Here is an 18,133-nt window from a genome sequence, read left to right as displayed (position 1 = left end):
GCGGGCCTACTGTGTGGTAAAAGAGCACTACTGTGGGATATGCTGAGGCGTCTCACGGTAGTTTGGCCATCGGCGTGCGCTATTCCCTTGGTAAAAAAAAATATATTTTTTTGATTTTTTGCTGCAGGAGGCGTCTGGGGGGCGGAGTTGACATGCCTACGCTAATTGGGTAGCATGGGTATGTTACTGCATGCTACTTGATTAGCATGGGAGTAGAGCAAGAGCCCTTACCACCTCCAAAATAGGTGGCGGTAATGGCTGCTGGGAGTAATGGCCACACACTAACGGGCAAATTAGCATGTGGTCATTAAAAAAAAAAACCCCAAACACGGTCATTTTACTGCCACAGTAAAAGTGGCCGCAGTGCCAGCCACTTTGTAGTGCAGCTTAGTAAAAGGACCCATTAGTAAGGAATGTGTCTTTTACATAGAATATGACAATATATTGCTTTGGATGATTTCCTGCAATTTTACAGCAATTTTTACTCTCTTCTATGAACTACTGTAATTTGCTGTTTATAAGTTTAACAGATAAATTATCAACCTTCAGGTAATTCAAAATACCAGAGCTTATTAATAATAGGAACAAAATTAACATATCACATTACCCATGTGATAAAGAATTTACATTGGCTCTCAGATCTTGTATAAAATTTAAAATTCTTCAATTTATTTTTAAGATTATCATAGCCTGGCAAATCTATTAGCCCAAGCATATACTTTTGTGATATGCAAAAAGATATTTTTCAAAAGAGCCCACCCCCCGTTTACTGACAGTAGTAGCCTTGGCTAAGCCTCCCCAGCCACAAGCCTCTCTCTCTCTCATCCCCCCCCCCCCCCCGATGCACCGTTTATCCCTTGCACTCCCTCCCTGCAGTCCCTATAATTAGCGTCTCTCTCTATCCCTCTCACTCCCTCCAATGTGCTTTAGATCGCCCATCGCTGCCGGTAGCGGCACACCAACCTTATTACTGCTTGCTTCTGGACTTAGTCCTGACGCTGACAGCATGACGTGCCTCGCCTCCTCTGACGAGCCTTCCTTATGATGCGTCCAGCCCTCGCGGAAGCAGGAAGGCTGGTCAGAGGAGGCGGGGCAAGTCATGTCGTCAGCGTCAGGATGAAGACTCGAAGCAAGCTGTAATAAGGTTGGTGTGCCGCTACCGGCAGCAATGGGCGATCTAAAGCACATTGGAGAGAGTGAGAGGGATAGAGAGAGACGCTAATTATAGGGACTGCAGGGAGGGAGTGCGAGGGATAAACGGTGCATCGGGGGGGGGGGGGGGAATGAGAGCCTGTCAGTAAAGGGGGGTGGGCTCATTTAAAGGCAGGGCTACAGAAATTATAGTGGGACTTAGAGGGAGAGACTGGAGGGGGTGGGAGAGACTGGAGGGGGGTAGCAGAAGAGAGCTTACTTGCTGAATCTTTGGGGGAGAGAGAGATGAGGCCTTCACCTCTCTCACAAAGGTTCAGCTTGAACCTTTGGGAGAGAAAGAGAGCTGAAAGTGCTTCTCTGATAGTCCTGGGTGGAGTAGGAAAGGAGGGCAGGCAGGCAGGAGGAAGAAAAAAATATGTAAGACCCTGGAGGGGGAGACAAGTTATAGATGTGAACTGGGGAGAGGAGGGGGAAAGAGAGCTTGCTGAACCTGCGGGGGAGAACTGATATTCAGTCATGGTGGTAATATTTGATTTAAAGAGAGAAAAACTGCACATGGAGGAAGAAAATAGGCAGAAGCTGGATCCACTGGACAGTCAAGTCTGTGGAGGACCCAACTTTTACTTACAGATGTAGGGCAACAAATGAAGAAGAAAGGCAGAAAGTAAAGAAATAAATGGAAAGGAAGCCCTGGAAACGGAGTTAAGAGGACAGATAGCAGCAGAATCGGATACTGGGCCAGCATGATCAGAAAAACAAAGTCACCAGACAACAAAGGTAGAAAAGATAATTTTATTTCCATTATAGTGTTTGGAATATGTCCACTTTGAGAATTAGGTGCTCAACACTAAAAGTTTATATTTATTTACTTATTTATGGCATTTTATCCCACATTAAACATGAATTAGGGTGTTTTGTGGCTCTACATGTATCATGATGTTATGATCCCTTGTTTCATATTGTTGACGGTCTGCATTTTCCGTATGGGTAGTATATTGGTGTATTAGGTTCAGCCCAGTGTAATATTTATGGTACAGTAAGGTTCTGAGTGTGTTTTTGCACAAAGCTGTGCATAGTGTTTTGCAGTTGAGCGATTGTGGTTAGTATATGCTTTGAGCAACCACTTTATTCTTTGACATATGATACATAACTAATATCTATCTAAATTTAATAAAAGGTATTGTGACTTTTATTTTTATTTTTTTCTGTGTGTTATCAGACAATTATGGATTTAAGCTCCACCCCTGGCCCCACCCCCGCCCCCTTTTAACCTCCCCAAACAGTTGGGCCACCGACCGCCTAAGGAAATGGGACTTGATATACCGCCTTTCTGAGGTTTTTGCAACTACATTCAAAGCGGTTTACATATATTCAGGTATTTATTTTGTACCAGAGGCAATGGAGGGTTAAGTGTCTTGCCCAGAGTCACAAGGAGCTGCAGTGGGAATCAAACTCAATTCCCCAGGATCAAAGTCCACTGCACTAACCACTAGGCTACTAATTGAGAATTTTTTACTTTATAATCATGTAGTGTGATATGAAATTTAAGTCTCTCTGTTTCCTGTTACTTAGATGTCTGTATTGATTGTAAACTGTCTAGAATTTGATAATAGATGGAATAATCCCAACTACAAGTACAGATTGCTGGGTTGAGTTAGGAGTCACCATCCCCCCCCCCCCAAAAAAAAAAGGTGGTAATGTTGAAATTTTTAGACTAGTGTGCTGTGGCTGCCAAAAGCAAAAAAAAAAAAAAAAAAAGGGGGGGTGCAAATAGAATGCTGGGTATTATAAGAAAAGGAATGGAGAACAGAATCTCATTATGTCTCTGTATAGGTCCATGGTATGACTGTGCCTTGGGTTGTATGTGTAGTCTTGGTGAGCTCATTTGAAGAAGGGTATAGTGGAGCTATAAAGGTTCCGAGAAGGGTGACAAAAATAATAAAGGAGATGGACCATGTCTATTGAGAGGCCGAACAGGCTAGGGCGTTTCAGCTTGGAGAAAAGACAATCGAGGGGATATAGTAGAAGTTTATGAAATTATAACTTTTGTGGAATGGTTAAATAGAGAACAGGTGTTTGGCTTTCAAACAACACAAAAATAAGAGGACACGTCATGAAACTAATGGCCAGCAGATTGAAAACAAATTGTTGAAATTGTTTTTTTTTTTCACAAAACACATAATTTGGCTGTGGAATTTGTTTTCAAAAGATGTAATCAAGATGACCAACGCGTGAGATTCTGAAGAGGAGTAGACAAGTTCCTGGAGGACATTCCATAAAATTTACACTGGAGAACAAAAGTTCAGGAAAATATTTTTCTTCAACAAATTTAGGTTGATCTAATAGAATTTACAACCCTGAATCAGAATATTACCTTGCAATATTTCTGTCACACAGGGTTTGGTTGAAATGCGTACTTCATTTCCAGGGTCATTTAACTTAAATTGAGTTATTAGATGAAGTTTGTTTGATTGCTGTGGCTGAAAATTAGGAAGTCCAATGTCTCGTCTGCTGCTTTGTCATCATCAATGTCTAAAGTATACCTGTCTAGTGGCTTTGGCACAGGAAGACTGTCATCATGTGGTACTGATCTTAAAGCTGATGGCAGATTAATATATGAAATTGACTTTTTGTTTTTGGAAGAAAAGCCCAAAACATTTGTCAAACAGAAATATATCTATAACATGATCTTTCTGTTCTCTCCATATCATTGGGACAACAAATGGCATTGTTGGCTATGAACCTTTGATCCAAGCTCTCAGATTAACTGCACATGATGCACAACAAATATGGGGAGCCCAGCTTTTGTCTTGATTTCCAACTTTGCATCCAAAATTGGAGTTCATGGGCCTTCATCACCAATGGAGTTATGGTTCTATATGCCTTCAGAATAAAAGAGAGAGGAGAAAACCTCCACAAAGTCAGCCAAAGGTACAAAGGAACAGTGGTTGTGATCCAGGAAAAGGAGAAATACCAAGGGTTCGCAAGAAAACTTGTACTGAAGAATGACTCTACTCAGCCAGGATTCAGCACCAGCCTTCATCAGGGGTCTCAAACATAAGTGCAAAAAATATGTATAAAAATATGAACAGTAAAAACAATACATAAAAATAAAACAAGTATAACATAAAATAAAAGATGCTGTAAAATATCAGATATTACCAACTCATTCTTCAAAGCGAACTCAAGAGGATAAAAATCCAAACAAAGTCTCCCTCAAAGGAACATGTGGAGGCATATTTTCAAAGCACTTAGACTTACAAAGTTACATAGCAACTTACATATATAGGAGGCAGTGTCAATGGTGACAGTCTTATACTATGTCTTAACCAGTCTGCCACAGTATTACCCAAATGAAGTGTTAAATATACTGGGTTGATGAATGTTTAACATTGACACAAACATATAAATAAATAAAGACAGTAAAGCTTCACCAGGTAAATAACATTTTAACTGTCGGAGACTGGCCTTGTGCTGTGACACAACAAATCTAAGAAAACTAAAGTATAATTCCATTGGTCTGGACTGGTCTGGCATAGACATAGAGGAACAGTCTCTTCTCCACAGAGCTTACAAGCTAGTCGAGACAAACCTACAGTATGAAAGAAACTTTGAGAATTGAATTATTAAGAAAATGATTAAAACTAAAAAGGCTTTGCTCAGGAGAAACAGGGATTAATATGTAAAAGCAGCCTCAAAACAGTGGGATTTTAGACTGAATTAAAATGAAGCTAGGGACAGAACATAAGCACCAACTCGGGAAGTGTGCATCACACAAAGACAGAAAGCAAAGAATCACGAGTTGTTAGTGGATGAGAAGCACATAGACAAAGAATGATTTGCCCAGTGATGAGGGATGTAGGGAAAGAAGAGCAAGAAGAGGCAATGAGAAGATGCAGAATGCACTTTTAGGTAAATAAGTACATAAGTAATGCCACACTGGGAAAAGACCAAGGGTCCATCGAGCCCAGCATCCTGTCCACGACAGCGGCCAATCCAGGCCAAGGGCGCACCTGGCAAGCTTCCCAAACGTACAAACATTCTATACTTGTTATTCCCGGAATTGTGGATTTTTCCCAAGTCCATTTAGTAGCGGTTTATGGACTTGTCCTTTAGGAAATCGTCTAACCCTCTTTTAAACTCTGCCAAGCTAACCGCCTTCACCATGTTCTCCGGCAACGAATTCCAGAGTTTAATTACACGTTGGGTGAAGAATCATTTTCTCCGAATTGTTTTAAATTTACTACACTGTAGTTTCATCGCATGCCCCCTAGTCCTAGTATTTTTGGAAAGCGTGAACACACGCTTCACATCCACCTGTTCCACTCCACTCATTATTTTATATACCTCTATCATGTCTCTCCTCAGCCATCTCTTCTCCAAGCTGAAAAGCCCTAGCCTCCTTAGTCTTTCTTCATAGGGAAGTCGTCCCATCCCCGCTATCATTTTAGTCGCCCTTCGCTTAAACTCTTTATGCAAGTAGTGCCATTATAGTGACTTGAGAACAGGAATTACATGCATGCACACTTGAGAGTGGATATGGTTCTAGGCATTTAAACTAAAAGATGGGAGTGGAAGTCACATCAGCAAAAGCAAAGTATAACCGCAGTGGGAAAGATAATAATTTAAACAACCATCTTAGCAACTAACCTATCAACAAAAAAGTAGAAAGGGACACGGCAAAAATCTATACAGAAGATGAGACTGGCAAAATGTTGCTGGAAAGCAATGTGCATAAACGCACGCAATCTTTTTTTTAATTATTATTTATTTATAAGTATTAATAATAATTACAAGAAATCTCTTGTGATGAAAAAAAATGGAACAGATTATACATTATTATCACTCACATCAAAAGTAAAGAAATACGTTTCTTATCATATCCATTTCCAGTCCACAATTTGAGAGAAAAACAAGGTACAATTTCATGAAATCAAGTTAAACATTGTTTCCAAGGAAATAAAATAAAATATAATTTTTTAAAGAAAATATTACCAACATATCTAGAAAAAGAAGATATGCTAATGGGCCTAATATCCTATTACGGAGTAGATGTAGATGGGACTGTTAGATGTTGTTTAGGGGTAAGAATCATCTTGGAATTTAGAAATGCACTCAGGTGAGAAGGATCATAAAAATATATTTGACTGAATTAATTTTTAAAACACATTTACAGGGAAAATGTAACCAGTATAGTCCTCCCAACTGTAAAACTCTAGCATGAAGCTTTAGAAATGCTTGACGTCTCTTTTGTGTCGTTCTCGCTGTATCAGGAAAAATCCTGATTTTATTATTCATAAAGAGTTCATCTCTATGTCGGAAAAATTGATTAAGTACCCAATCACAGTCAGGTTCCAGAACAAAAGAGACTATCAACGTAGCTGGTGTCCCCTTCTCTTCTTCTTGAATCATTTGTGTTAAATTCAATACATCAAAAGAAGTTTCTATTCCACATTCATTCTGATCCATTCTTGCTTTTTTTTCTTCTTTTTTATATGGAGGTAAATAATAAATTTTTGAAACAGGTGGATAAGCTTGTTCAGGAATTTTTAAAATTTCTGAAATATATTTCTTAAATGTTTTTAGTGGAGCCACCGATGAGATTCTAGGAAAATTAATTAGCCTAAGAGTCTTTTAATTCTTATTTTCTAGGCTCTCAACCTTTTGATGTAGTAAAATATTTTCCTTTATCAAATTAACTTGTAACTGCTGACATGACTTTATTGTTTCAATATTTGATGTTAAAGTTTTCTCATTATTAGTCATCCTTGTTTCTAAATTAGTAATATTTTCCAATGGTACTTTGTTAGCTTGGGACACCATTAACAGTCTCTGTGTAAAGGAATTTTCTAATCCTACTAAAGCCTCCCATATCGAGTTGAGGGTTATTATTGCAGGTTTAAGAGGCAAAAATGACTTACTATTCAGTAACTGTCCAGGTGAAACTCCTTCAAGATCTTTTCCTTCCTGAGATGCAAGTACTCCTTCCAAAACATTTGTTCCTTCCATAGTCTCTTTTCTGACGGCAAAACTCGGCGATTCCTGGGTGGCAGACGTCTCCTCTGTGGGAATCACTCTCAGGTCTAAGACGCCGAGTGTTTCCCGCCCCTGCTGCCGCCCCCATGCCGGCATCGTCGGTCTCCGTTCCTCGGAGCTAAGCGTGGTATCTGCCTCTGGCCGGGGAAGCGAGGTTCCTTCTATCGCCCCTTCCAGGAGCGAGGTATTCACCCCCGAATCCCTTTGGGTTCCATAAAGTGGTCCATCGGACCTGACAGATTTGCAGCGGTGGAGGAGATCACCCGCTGCTTTCCTCTCCGCTTCGGCATTTGATCCAGGTAATAACATTGTTTAAGGCAAGTCGGGTGGAGAACCGCTTTAAAGCGAACACTTCAAAACGCAATCTTGGATGTCTCCCAACGCACACAATCTAAGTAACAAAGTTTGTGATCTGCAAGTCCTTATGTTAGCGGCAGACTTTGATAATGTTTCTAACACAACATAGTTCGATGACACCCATGAATGGGACACAAACCAGGCAATAATCTTTTTAGGAAGGATAGAGATGACCAAAAAGGCAGTGGAGTAGAGCTATATGTGAATATTAAAGCAGCTGAACTGCAGGAGGCCTGGAGAAAAGAGGAAGCAATATGGATTGTCCTGGAAAGAGAAGATGGAACCTCTATCCACACAGGTGTTGTCTACAGACCTCCAACACAACCAGAGAAGCTGATCAAAGATACCAAAAGCTGGGGGGGGAAATGAGAGGTGCTGTTGCTGGGAGAGAATCCATCTTGCAAGATGCAGGTTGGAATGTCCCATCTACAGAATTGGAAACAAGAAGAAAAATCATGGATGCCTTTCAAACTGCTCTGCTCGGATAAATGTTGGATGAACCCATGAGGGACGTCCTGATGCTGGATCTTATGCTCAACAAATGGAGAAAGTGGACAGTGTCTGGTTTGATATAAGAGCTAAAGCAGAGTGCAGACACACAAAACTCAAAGTCCAGGATTCCAAACATGCTGACTTTAGTAAAAATTAATTAAAATAAAAATAATTTTAAAAAATACAGAAACAGGAGAGTACCGAAAGAAAAGGCTAATGGGTAGGGAGGAGATAAGAGAAGTGGAAAGACAGTATTCCAAGTAGAAAGGATGTATAAAAATGGCAATAGATCTTTATGTAAGGAAAGTAAACAAAAGCAAGAGAAAAAGGAAAACAATATGGTTCTCCACACAACTGGCTAAAAAATAAAGGCAAAAAGGGCTGTTCTATAAATTGGTACCTCAATTTAGGTACCCCAGGTAACAACTGAATTTCTGTATGCTGTATGTTTTTCAGGGTTTGCTGCCTGAGAGGGAGATCTTTACTCATCAACTCCCTGAATTAGTCGTGCTCGACATCCCTCGGTCACATGACAGTAGTGTAAGCTCTGCCACTGCCCTGGAACTGTTCCCTCACTATAATTACTAACCTTTGCACAGCTTCAGTGCAGGGGCGGCACGTGCTGAGCAGAATTACATAGAGGAGGAATATAGAGTATTCTCTGGCAAGTAAGTATAGTGGGTTCCAGGAGCGCAACATTGTTGCTACTCTTGCTTTTATTTCTTTGGTCTTTTCTCGGGGCTTTTATGCGAGTATTGACTGGTCTCTCTCACCGGTTTGTGGCCTATCCCTGTTGTTTGGGGACATTTCTTAGAGCAGCTATCTCATCAAAGGTCTCCCCCTTATGTCCGTTCTCTCCTGTATATTGTGTTGATAATTGCCAGTCACTTTGTTCAAAATCATCCCTAATGCATGACTTTATTGAGGCATCTGGAATTCAATTAATGTGCTTTACTACTACTACTTAACATTTCTAGAGCGCTACTGAGACATGGCTAAAGCAGGGTGAAGAATCTCATGTTTACAACTGTCTGCCTTCTGCGTATGATGCCTTTTCTATTTCAAGATCTTCTAAGGCAAATGATGGCTTAGAAGTAATCCATTCTTCTGATCTTATGTTAACCGAAGTGTCATCTTCTTTTAGTTACCCAGAAATACAAATTCTTAAGATTATTACGCCTTCTCCACTTTTCGAGCTGGTATTTTCCTGCCACCTCTTAGCCTCACAGTGAGACTTATGTTGTCAGACCTTGGCAGAGGTTACTGTTCTTTATCTGAACTTGCTAATTCTCGGTGATCTTAATATTCATGTTGACTATCCAGCATGGGCACAGGATTTCAGCCAAAGGCATTTGGCAGAGCAGGCACAGGAACGCAGGTAGTGGATTGTAGAGGTCAACTAAGATTGGGGTTTGGTATGCCTTACAGAACAGGGAATGGGAAGAGCGAAAGTATCCAGAGCAGAGGTGAGAGTAGTATTATAGGAAGAGATAGCCTCATTGACAGGTGACCCTCAGGAGGAGGAATGCTGGCTTTGGCCTAAACCCTGGTAAGCCTTTTCTTGGCTGGGACTTATGTGGTGGAGGTGCCCAGCGCTCCCATCAGCTGCTTTCTAGGTGCTGTGGAGGACTTACAGCCCATCTGCATATCCTCACAGCCTTCTCCAGGGTGACTCCCAGGTCCACTTCTATCTGCTCAGGGCCTTCGCTCCAGGTGCCCAGCACTCCCACCAGCTGCCTTCCAGGTATTGTGGAGGACTTGCAGCCTATCTGCATCTCCTCACAGCCTTCCACCCGATCCTCCCAAGGCCTTTGCTCCAGGTGCCTAGGGCTGAATGCTGGCTTCAGCCTAACCCCTGGTTAGCCTTTTCTTGGCTTGGAGGTGTGTGGTGGAGATGCCCAGTGCTCCCACCAGCTGTCTTCCAAGTGCTGTGGAGGACTTGCAGCCCATCTGCATATCTTCACAACCTTCTCTGGGGGTGACTCCCAGGTCCACTCTGATCCGCTCAGGGCCTTCGCTCCATCTAGGTGCCCAGCGCTTCCACCAGCTGCCTTCCAGGTGCTGTGGAGGGCTTGTAGCCCATCTGCATATCCTCACAGCCTTGTCCGGGGTGACTCCCAGGTCCACCCCGAACCTCCCAGGGCCTTTGTTCCAGGTGCATGAAGCATTTTCTCTATATACTTTGTATTTTCTCCCAGTTACTTCCTATTGCTCCAGTACACTTTCTCTTATTGGTACTGTCCCTTCCCAATCTCTTTCTCCATCTGAAACCACATTGCCCACCTTATGCTTTCATCATCTCACCATCTCTTTTGTCTTCTCTCTTCTTCTCAGCTCTCAACCTTCAACATTTCCTTGCTTCCATTCAACCATCTCCATTCTATCTGAGTACATCTTGCCTTCGTCACTGTCATCATGCCTCTCCTACTCTTCTCCGTACCCTCTTGCTCCTTCTCCTGCTCTCCGCTGGGGATATCAATCCCAATCCTTATTCTATTTGCGCAGGTCACACCGTGATGTCTCCAATCTAATTTCTGTTTCTGTCCTCCCCTCTTTTTCACTGCCTTTCTCAAATGCTCTATGGAATGCCCGCTCTCATTGTGGGCGGGGTCACATATGAGTTCATCGCTATTATAGCCACACCCACATTAGCCACACCCCTATACCAGCCATGGCGCATATAAACAGACATCATTGAAAATATTATACTAGTGTAATGTAAACACTTATGCTTCTCAGTTTCTCGCTTTAACATCTTCTTTCAATCTTCAACTGTGCTCCACTACCCCTACTCACCAGAATGGCCACTGTCTTTATCTTACCTTCTTCTCCAACTGCTCACTCTCCAGTTTCTGCACCTCAGCTCATTTCTCTGATCATCATCTGATAACTTTCACACTTAAACACCCTACCCCCCCAGTCCTGTCGAATCTCATCCAATACATTTAGGAATCTTCAGGCTATTGACCCTTCTACTCTGTCCTCCAGTGTTTACATTACAGGACTACAAGCATCCTCTATTACCTTAAGGTAAATCGAACACAACCACTACAATGCAACCTTTTTTAAGACTGCTCCACTGATTACCTTTCATTTCCTTAATTCTGTGGACTCTAAGCCTTCGAACACATGATATGAATTACTACATAACATCCCAATAATATGTACTCCCACACAACCATTCAACTGCCTGCCATTCAGAGGACAATTAAACTTCAATAACCCATCTACGAGCAACTTTATCCACTAGGTTAACTCCTCTCCTAGAACAGCATACACACCTAAATCAAAATTACCCCAAGTGAAATGACAACTAATTAACATTGCATCTTCTCGCTATAACTCAGATTCCTACTTGCCACTGCCAATAAGGTGCATTAATGCAAGATCAGTTGTCAACAAAGTAGATATCAGTAAAGATTGGAGAGAAGATACTCAATATGGCTTAGCCTTAATAACTGAAACATGGCTGCATTCTCAAGAAGACCCAACTCTTCTCAACATCTGACCCCTAGGATACTCCATACTGAACCATGCGCTCTTCGGCGACTGTCGGCTTTCCCCTTCATTTTAGTTTAAAAGCTGCTCTATATCCTTTTTAAAAGTGCTAGTAGTCTGGTTCCATCTTGGTTAAGGTGAAGTCCATCCTTTCAGAACAGGATCCCCACTTCCCCAGAATGTTGTCCAGTTCCTAACAAATCTAACTCCCTCATCCATCGTCTCAACCACGCATTGAGACTGTGGAGCTCTGACTACCTCTAGGGTCCGTAACAAAGAAAAAACAGTGAGGAAAATCCAAGGAGGAAAAATCTACCATTGGCCACTATAAGTGTGGCATGTGCCAGATCTGTCGAATTATGAATCAAATAAAATTTTTCATAATGTTGCCACCAATACAACACACACTGTCAAGCATTTTACCAATTGCTTGTCTGACCATGTGGTCTACACCCATCATGTGTCCATGTCAAAAAAACCTATGTTGGCATGACAACCAGACCGTTAAAAGTAAGAATCTTGGAGCATAGGTCCAATATTCGCAGATCAGCTAAGAAGGAACCACTAGTTGAGCATTGTATCCAATTCAAGCATACGTTTGAAGAACTTAAATTCTGTGCCATAGACAGGGTAGAACCGTCAAGAAGAGGAGGTAATCACAAATTACTCTTACAGCGTAAGGAAGCAAAGTGGATCTTCCGACTTCAAACTTTGGAACCCAGAGGGTTAAATAGTTCAGTTGACTGGCACCTATTTTAGTGGGTAAAGATGGAGGAACACAAAGATGGAGAGTGGAAATATGGATTGAATGATGTAAAAGCATAGTGTATGGTACAAGCATTTGGAAAAGTGTTTGCAAGTAACAAGAGAAGGTATTGAGCTAATGATAATTATGTTTGGATAAAATGTTAGTTATTAAGATGTATTTAGTGATCCCTGAGGGAACAGTGGGGGAGGTAAAGGTTGTCCCTTGAGGACAAGGAAGATGATTCCCTGTGATGGGGGGATTACTGGGGAGAATGTAATCTCCATTATAATGGGGATTACTACAGTTACTGGGGGGGGGGGGGGAATTGATTAGTAATGGAGATATGAGAAGCCCAATCCCAAGGGGAGTGCTTATGGGACAGTACTGAGTGAAATGTTCCTAGTTGTTGAATGACAGCAGGGGAGGACTTTGAAGTTAATAAATAAGGTTGTTGGGGGGGGATCATGTGGTCTTTGGTTTGTCTGTACCCCCGCCGGGACCCTGGAGGAGAGGAGGAGCCCTGGGAGTAATAAACTAAGGCTGAACCAAGGAGAGGTTTCTGCTAGCCAGCACAGTAACCGTGAAGTGGATGAGTGCTCCAGGTGGGAAATAGGAGATCTCAGCCTGGGAGCAGGGAGAAGAAAGAGCCTGTTCAGAGCAAAAGGTAGTAGCCCGGAGAGGTACTCCTTTGGAAGAGAGTGGACAAAGAGGTCTGGTCCAAAGTGGAGACTGCTTGGTGCACCAGTGCTGCATGCACAACCTTAGATTGTTCCACCAAGAAAGGATGGGTAATGGACAGGAGGGGTTGTAAATGTGTCACATTCGCAGGCTTTGTACAACCAGGCGTGAACTCTGGAACAACGTGAGCCCTTGGCCTACTGTCGGCAAGCGGCAGCAGGAGGCAAACCCCCCAAGCAAGGCTAGGCAAGATTCAGGATGGGCTTGGCTAGAGTCAGATACTGGAACAAGCTTGGCTTGACTGGGCTTATGTCAGACGAGGGCGGGCCAGGGAGGGAAGTCCGAAGAAAAGCGGTCAGCTGTTGCTTGCTGCAGCGCCTTCACACGGAGGTGAGATGCACTGTGAGGGCCCGACCTGGTGGCAAACAGAAGGGGGCGGGTGGAGGGGGGAGTGGTGGCGGCGGCGACCTCAGGGGGGGTGGCAGGGGCAGGGCCTCGGGGGTGCGGAGAATGGCGGGGAGGCCGGGGCTGCGAGAAGCTGTCATTTCAATGCAGGGGGAAGGGGGAGCGGTGGCAGAGACCTCGGGGGGGGGGGGGGGGGCGAAGGACGTCCATAGGCACAGCTTATCTTTTTTTTATATGTATATAATGAAGGGCGTCCATAAAGGACGTCCATAGGAAGGGGGAGGAAAAAAGGCCAAGTGCACGTCAGGGACATCCTTGAAGGACGCCCATGTTAGGCACTTTAGAAGGACGTCCCTGACGAGCACTTGGGACACGCAGCTTGTTCTTTTTTTTTTTTTTTTGTTTTTTTTTTGTTAGATGGGTGTTCGGCACTTTCCCACTGGTCTCCATGGGTCTGTTCACAGCAGCCCCAGCCTAACGAGAGGTACAGACCTAATGTTAGGTTTTCGACGGTAAGAGGAATTGGTAAACGTTAGTGCATCTCATTATAATAGCCTTGCAACTGTAGTGCAGCTCTTTTGGATCATTTGCATTCTGTTTTCGTTAGCTGCTACTGTGATAGGAAAATGGCCTTTAGTGCATGCCAGGGTTTACTACTTGCTCATTAAGTTTAGTGCATCTGGCCCAGAGACAGGAAATACACAGAACCCAAAGTGAGGCTTGAAACACAGAGGAAGTGGATACAGAAAGTGAAAGTGCCTTGGTGCTTTGTAGCTTTTACTACATGAGACGTGGGGTAAGGAATAATATATTGTAGAGGAATATATTCGAGTTATTCCCCAAGTTTTCCACGTCATCACTGTGACCCCTGACGCAGGTGCTAGTCACCGAAACACGGTTCGTGTCGGGTCTTTTTGTCAAGGCTCATTCATTAAAGAACTGTGTTCCATTTTTAAAGGCCCGTGGTGCTGTTTTTTTTGTTTGGACTTTAGTTTGTACTTCGTTCCCTCTCTTTTGTTATATCCAATCTAGGCACGAACATTTACACAGCTCTGTGGTTGGCATAAGTGCTCACTTGTGAAAATGTATGCATGTATTTACCCAGTTACTCTAGCATTCTGTAAAGTAAAGTAGGCGCCTACTCTTCTTTATAGAATCAGGAATAAATAGACATTTTCATGGTACCTACATATGGCACTCTTATAGAATTTTCTTAATAGAGTACAGGAACTCCAGATTCAGCTCCCGTGTTTGAAGAGGTACCCAACTGGTGGCTCAGGCTCTTAATAAGTGATGGAGAAGAAACTGAAAAGGACTGTGAGCCACTGACAAATTAATTAGTTGGAGCTCCATTTTGCAGCTCCACCAATTCATTTCTTGCCTCACCCTCAACTTCCTGCTCACAGCAAGAATGTGAAGCACTGCTGGGTTACTGCCCAGTGAGAGAAAAATGTTACATTTCTTCCAGCTTCAGCCTTTAACCTTGACAGCTGTGAATGGTAGTCATGGTGTCCAAATCACTGCACTGCCCTATATAGAAGGAATGCTAAGCAAGTAACATTCTATTGGAAATAGCTAACTTGCTACTTACACCACCACTTTGTTGAAAACGATCTAGTCTACTGAATAAAGATGAACCTTTATAAACTGCAAGATCTGATTACTGTTCCAAATTACTGCCACTATAGTAAATTAAGGATGGAGCAAAGAATTTTAATTCTATTACGAATGACTAGAGGACTGTATCAATTCACTTGAAATCTATCCTCTGTAAAATGTAATATAAATCACCCAGTGCCCAGAAGCTTTGTGTTTAAATTCTGGCACAAAAATGAAATAAACACTCAATCTGGAGGCTTAGATCCTGCTATACACAAAGAAATGTCTCTGTTATATCTCTCTGTTTATCAACTTTACTAAATTTCTGACTGGCACTAAAAATACATGTAACCTTACATTTTCTTTTTAAACAGGAATGTTACAAAAAGGTATTTGCCCATGATTCACAGGAGAGTTGTCTCTGTTTATTTTGCAGGTGGAGGAGTCATGGGAGCATCAGGACGCAATGCAGCCCTTGTGGCCCTTGAGGATTTCAAGCACTTATAATATTAAGTCTGACAACTGTGTACTGCATAGAATTTAGTAGTATCAGCTGACATAGTCTTATTGGATACTGTGGGCCTCTTTTACAAAGCCGCGCTACTGATTCCCAGTATGGCAATTGAGAGCTCATTTGCTGCACGGTGATCGCTAGTGTGGCTTTGTAAAAGAAGCCCTTTCTGACTTAAATCAGTTTTCTGAAATATCTCTTTCAATGCACAACCATTGGACTGTGGGCCTATTTCTTTCTCTGCATTTACCAAACAAAAGCGAAGATACTTACCTGTAGCAGGTATTCTCCAAGGACAGCAAGCTAATTATTCTCACACGTGGGTTGACATCCGCGTTGGCCCAACAACCGGCATTTTGCCATAGCAAAGATAAAAAGCTTTGCTAGAGTCTTCTGGTGCGGGTGCAGCGTGCATGCGTGGACTAACTTCTTGCCCGATGCGTGAGCGTGTACCTCAGTTAAATCAAAAAGCATAACAAATAACTCCAAAGGGGAGGTGGGAGAGATTGTGGTAATAATCAACCTGCTGTCCTCGGAGAATACCTGCTACAGGTAAGTATCTTCTCTTTCTCCGAGGACAAGTAGGCTGCTTATTCTCACACGTGGGGTATCCCTAGCATCCAGGCTCACTCAAAATAATAAACATTAGTCAATTGGGCCTCTCAACGGCGAGGACATAACATAGGTTAACCTGAAACTACATATAGCTAGCTAAGAGTGCAGCCTGGAACTGAATAACGCGGGCCTAGGGGGTGGAGTTGGATTCTAAACCCCAAACAGATTCTGCAGCACTGACTGTCCAAACCGACTGTTGTGTTGGGTAGCCTGCTGAAGGCAGTAGTGAGATGTGAATGTGTGGACTGAAGAACATGTTGCAGCTTTACAAATGTCTTCAATGGAGGCCAACTTTAAGTGAGCCACCAACGCAGCCATGGCTGTAACATTATGAGCCGTGACATAACCCTCCAGAGTCAGCCCAGCTTGGGCATAAGTGAAGAAAATGCAATCTGCCAGGCAATTGGAAATTGTGTATTTTCTGATGGTGACTCCCCTCCTATTGGGATCAAAAGAAACAAACAACTGGGCGGACTGTCTGAAGGGCTTTGTCCACTCCACGCAATAGGCCAATGCTCTCTTGTAGTCCAAGGTGTGCAAGCTGCTTTGGCCAAGGTGGGCATGAGGACGGGGAAAAAATGTTGGCAAGACAATCGACTGATTCAGATGGAACTCTGACACCACCTTTGGCAGGAACTTAGGGTGCGTGCGGAAGACTACTCTGTTGTGATGAAACTTAGTACAGGTTGCATCCACTACTAAGGCCTGAAGCTCACTGACCCTACAAGCTAAAGTAACTGCCACCAAGAATCTGACCTTCCAGGTCAAGTACTTCAGATGGCAGGAATTCAGTGGCTCAAAAGGAGCTTTCATCAGCTGGGTAAGAACAACGTTGAGATCCCATGACACTGGTGGAGGTTTGACAGGGGGGTAAGAACAACGTTGAGATCCCATGACACTGGTGGAGGTTTGACAGGGGGCTGTGACAAAAGCAAACCTCTCATGAAGCAAACAAAGGCCGTCCAGAGATAGGCTTACCCTCTGCATGCTGATGATAAGCACTAATTGCGCTGAGGTGAACCCTTATGGTGTTGGTCTTGAGACCAGACTCTGACAGATGTAGAAGGTATTCAAGCAGGGTCTGTGTAGGACAAGAGAGGATCTATGGCCTTGCTATCACACCAGACGGCAAACCTCCTCCATTTGAAAGAGTAACACCTCTTAGTGGAATCTTTCCTGGAAGCAAGCAAGAGTTAGGAGACACCCTCTGAAAGACCCAATGAGATGAATTCTAAGGTCTCAACATCCAGGTCGTGAGAGCCAGAGACTGGAGGTTGGGATGTAGAAGTGGCCCCTCGTTCTGACTGATGAGGGAAGGAAACCACTCCAATCTCCACAGCTTCTCGGAGAACAACTCCAGAAGAAGAGGGAACCATATCTGACACGGCCAGAAGGGTGCAATCAGGGTCATGGTTCTGCAGTCCTGCTTGAGTTTCAGCAAACTCTTTCCTATTAGAGGTATGGGAGGATACGCATACAGAAGACCTGTTCCCCAATGTAGGAGAAAGGCATTTGATGCTAATCTGTCGTGGACCTGACCCTGGAACAAAACTGAGGGACCTTGTGATTGATCTGTCTGGCAATAAGATCCACCCGAGGGGGTGCCCCACGCTCGTAAGATCTTGCGGGCTATGCCCATATTCAGTGACCACTCAGTGGACCTCAGTGAATGAGGTTGCCTGCGGGCTATGCTCATATTCAGTGACCACTCAGTGAACCTCAGTGAATGAGGTTGCATTACCTTGCTCAGCCTGTCGGCCAGACTGTTGTTTACACCTGCAAGAATGTGAAGCACTGCTGGGTTACTGCCCAGTGAGAGAAAAATGTTACATTTCTTCCAGCTTCAGCCTTTAACCTTGACAGCTGTGAATGATAGTCATGGTGTCCAAATCACTGCACTGCCCTATATAGTGGCTTGGAGAAACATGCCCTGACGGCGTGCCCAAAGCCACATCTGAACAGCTTCCTGACACAGAGGGCGAGATCCAGTGTCCCCCTGCTTGTTGGTGTAATACATTGCTACCTTAATTGTCTGTTTGAAT

The 18,133-nt window shown here is 43.2% G+C and overlaps 1 protein-coding gene across 2 annotated transcripts in view; it reads left to right on the top strand.

Annotated features, from left to right (window-relative positions):
* The window catches only part of PYROXD2 (pyridine nucleotide-disulphide oxidoreductase domain 2), a 146,581-nt gene extending 130,589 nt beyond the window's left edge, over positions 1 to 15,992 (top strand). For both annotated transcript variants that reach the window (XM_030202912.1, XM_030202911.1), the window contains one exon: positions 15,402 to 15,992. In XM_030202912.1, the coding sequence (XP_030058772.1) occupies positions 15,402 to 15,472 (71 nt within the window). In that variant the 3' untranslated portion in view covers positions 15,473 to 15,992. The remainder of the gene's footprint in view (positions 1 to 15,401) is intronic.
* Positions 15,993 to 18,133: the final 2,141 nt, after the last annotated feature.

Source organism: Microcaecilia unicolor, chromosome 5 (assembly GCF_901765095.1).
Source record: "Microcaecilia unicolor chromosome 5, aMicUni1.1, whole genome shotgun sequence".
Lineage (NCBI taxonomy): Eukaryota > Metazoa > Chordata > Amphibia > Gymnophiona > Siphonopidae > Microcaecilia > Microcaecilia unicolor.
This window is presented reverse-complemented; position numbering and strand designations above follow the sequence as displayed.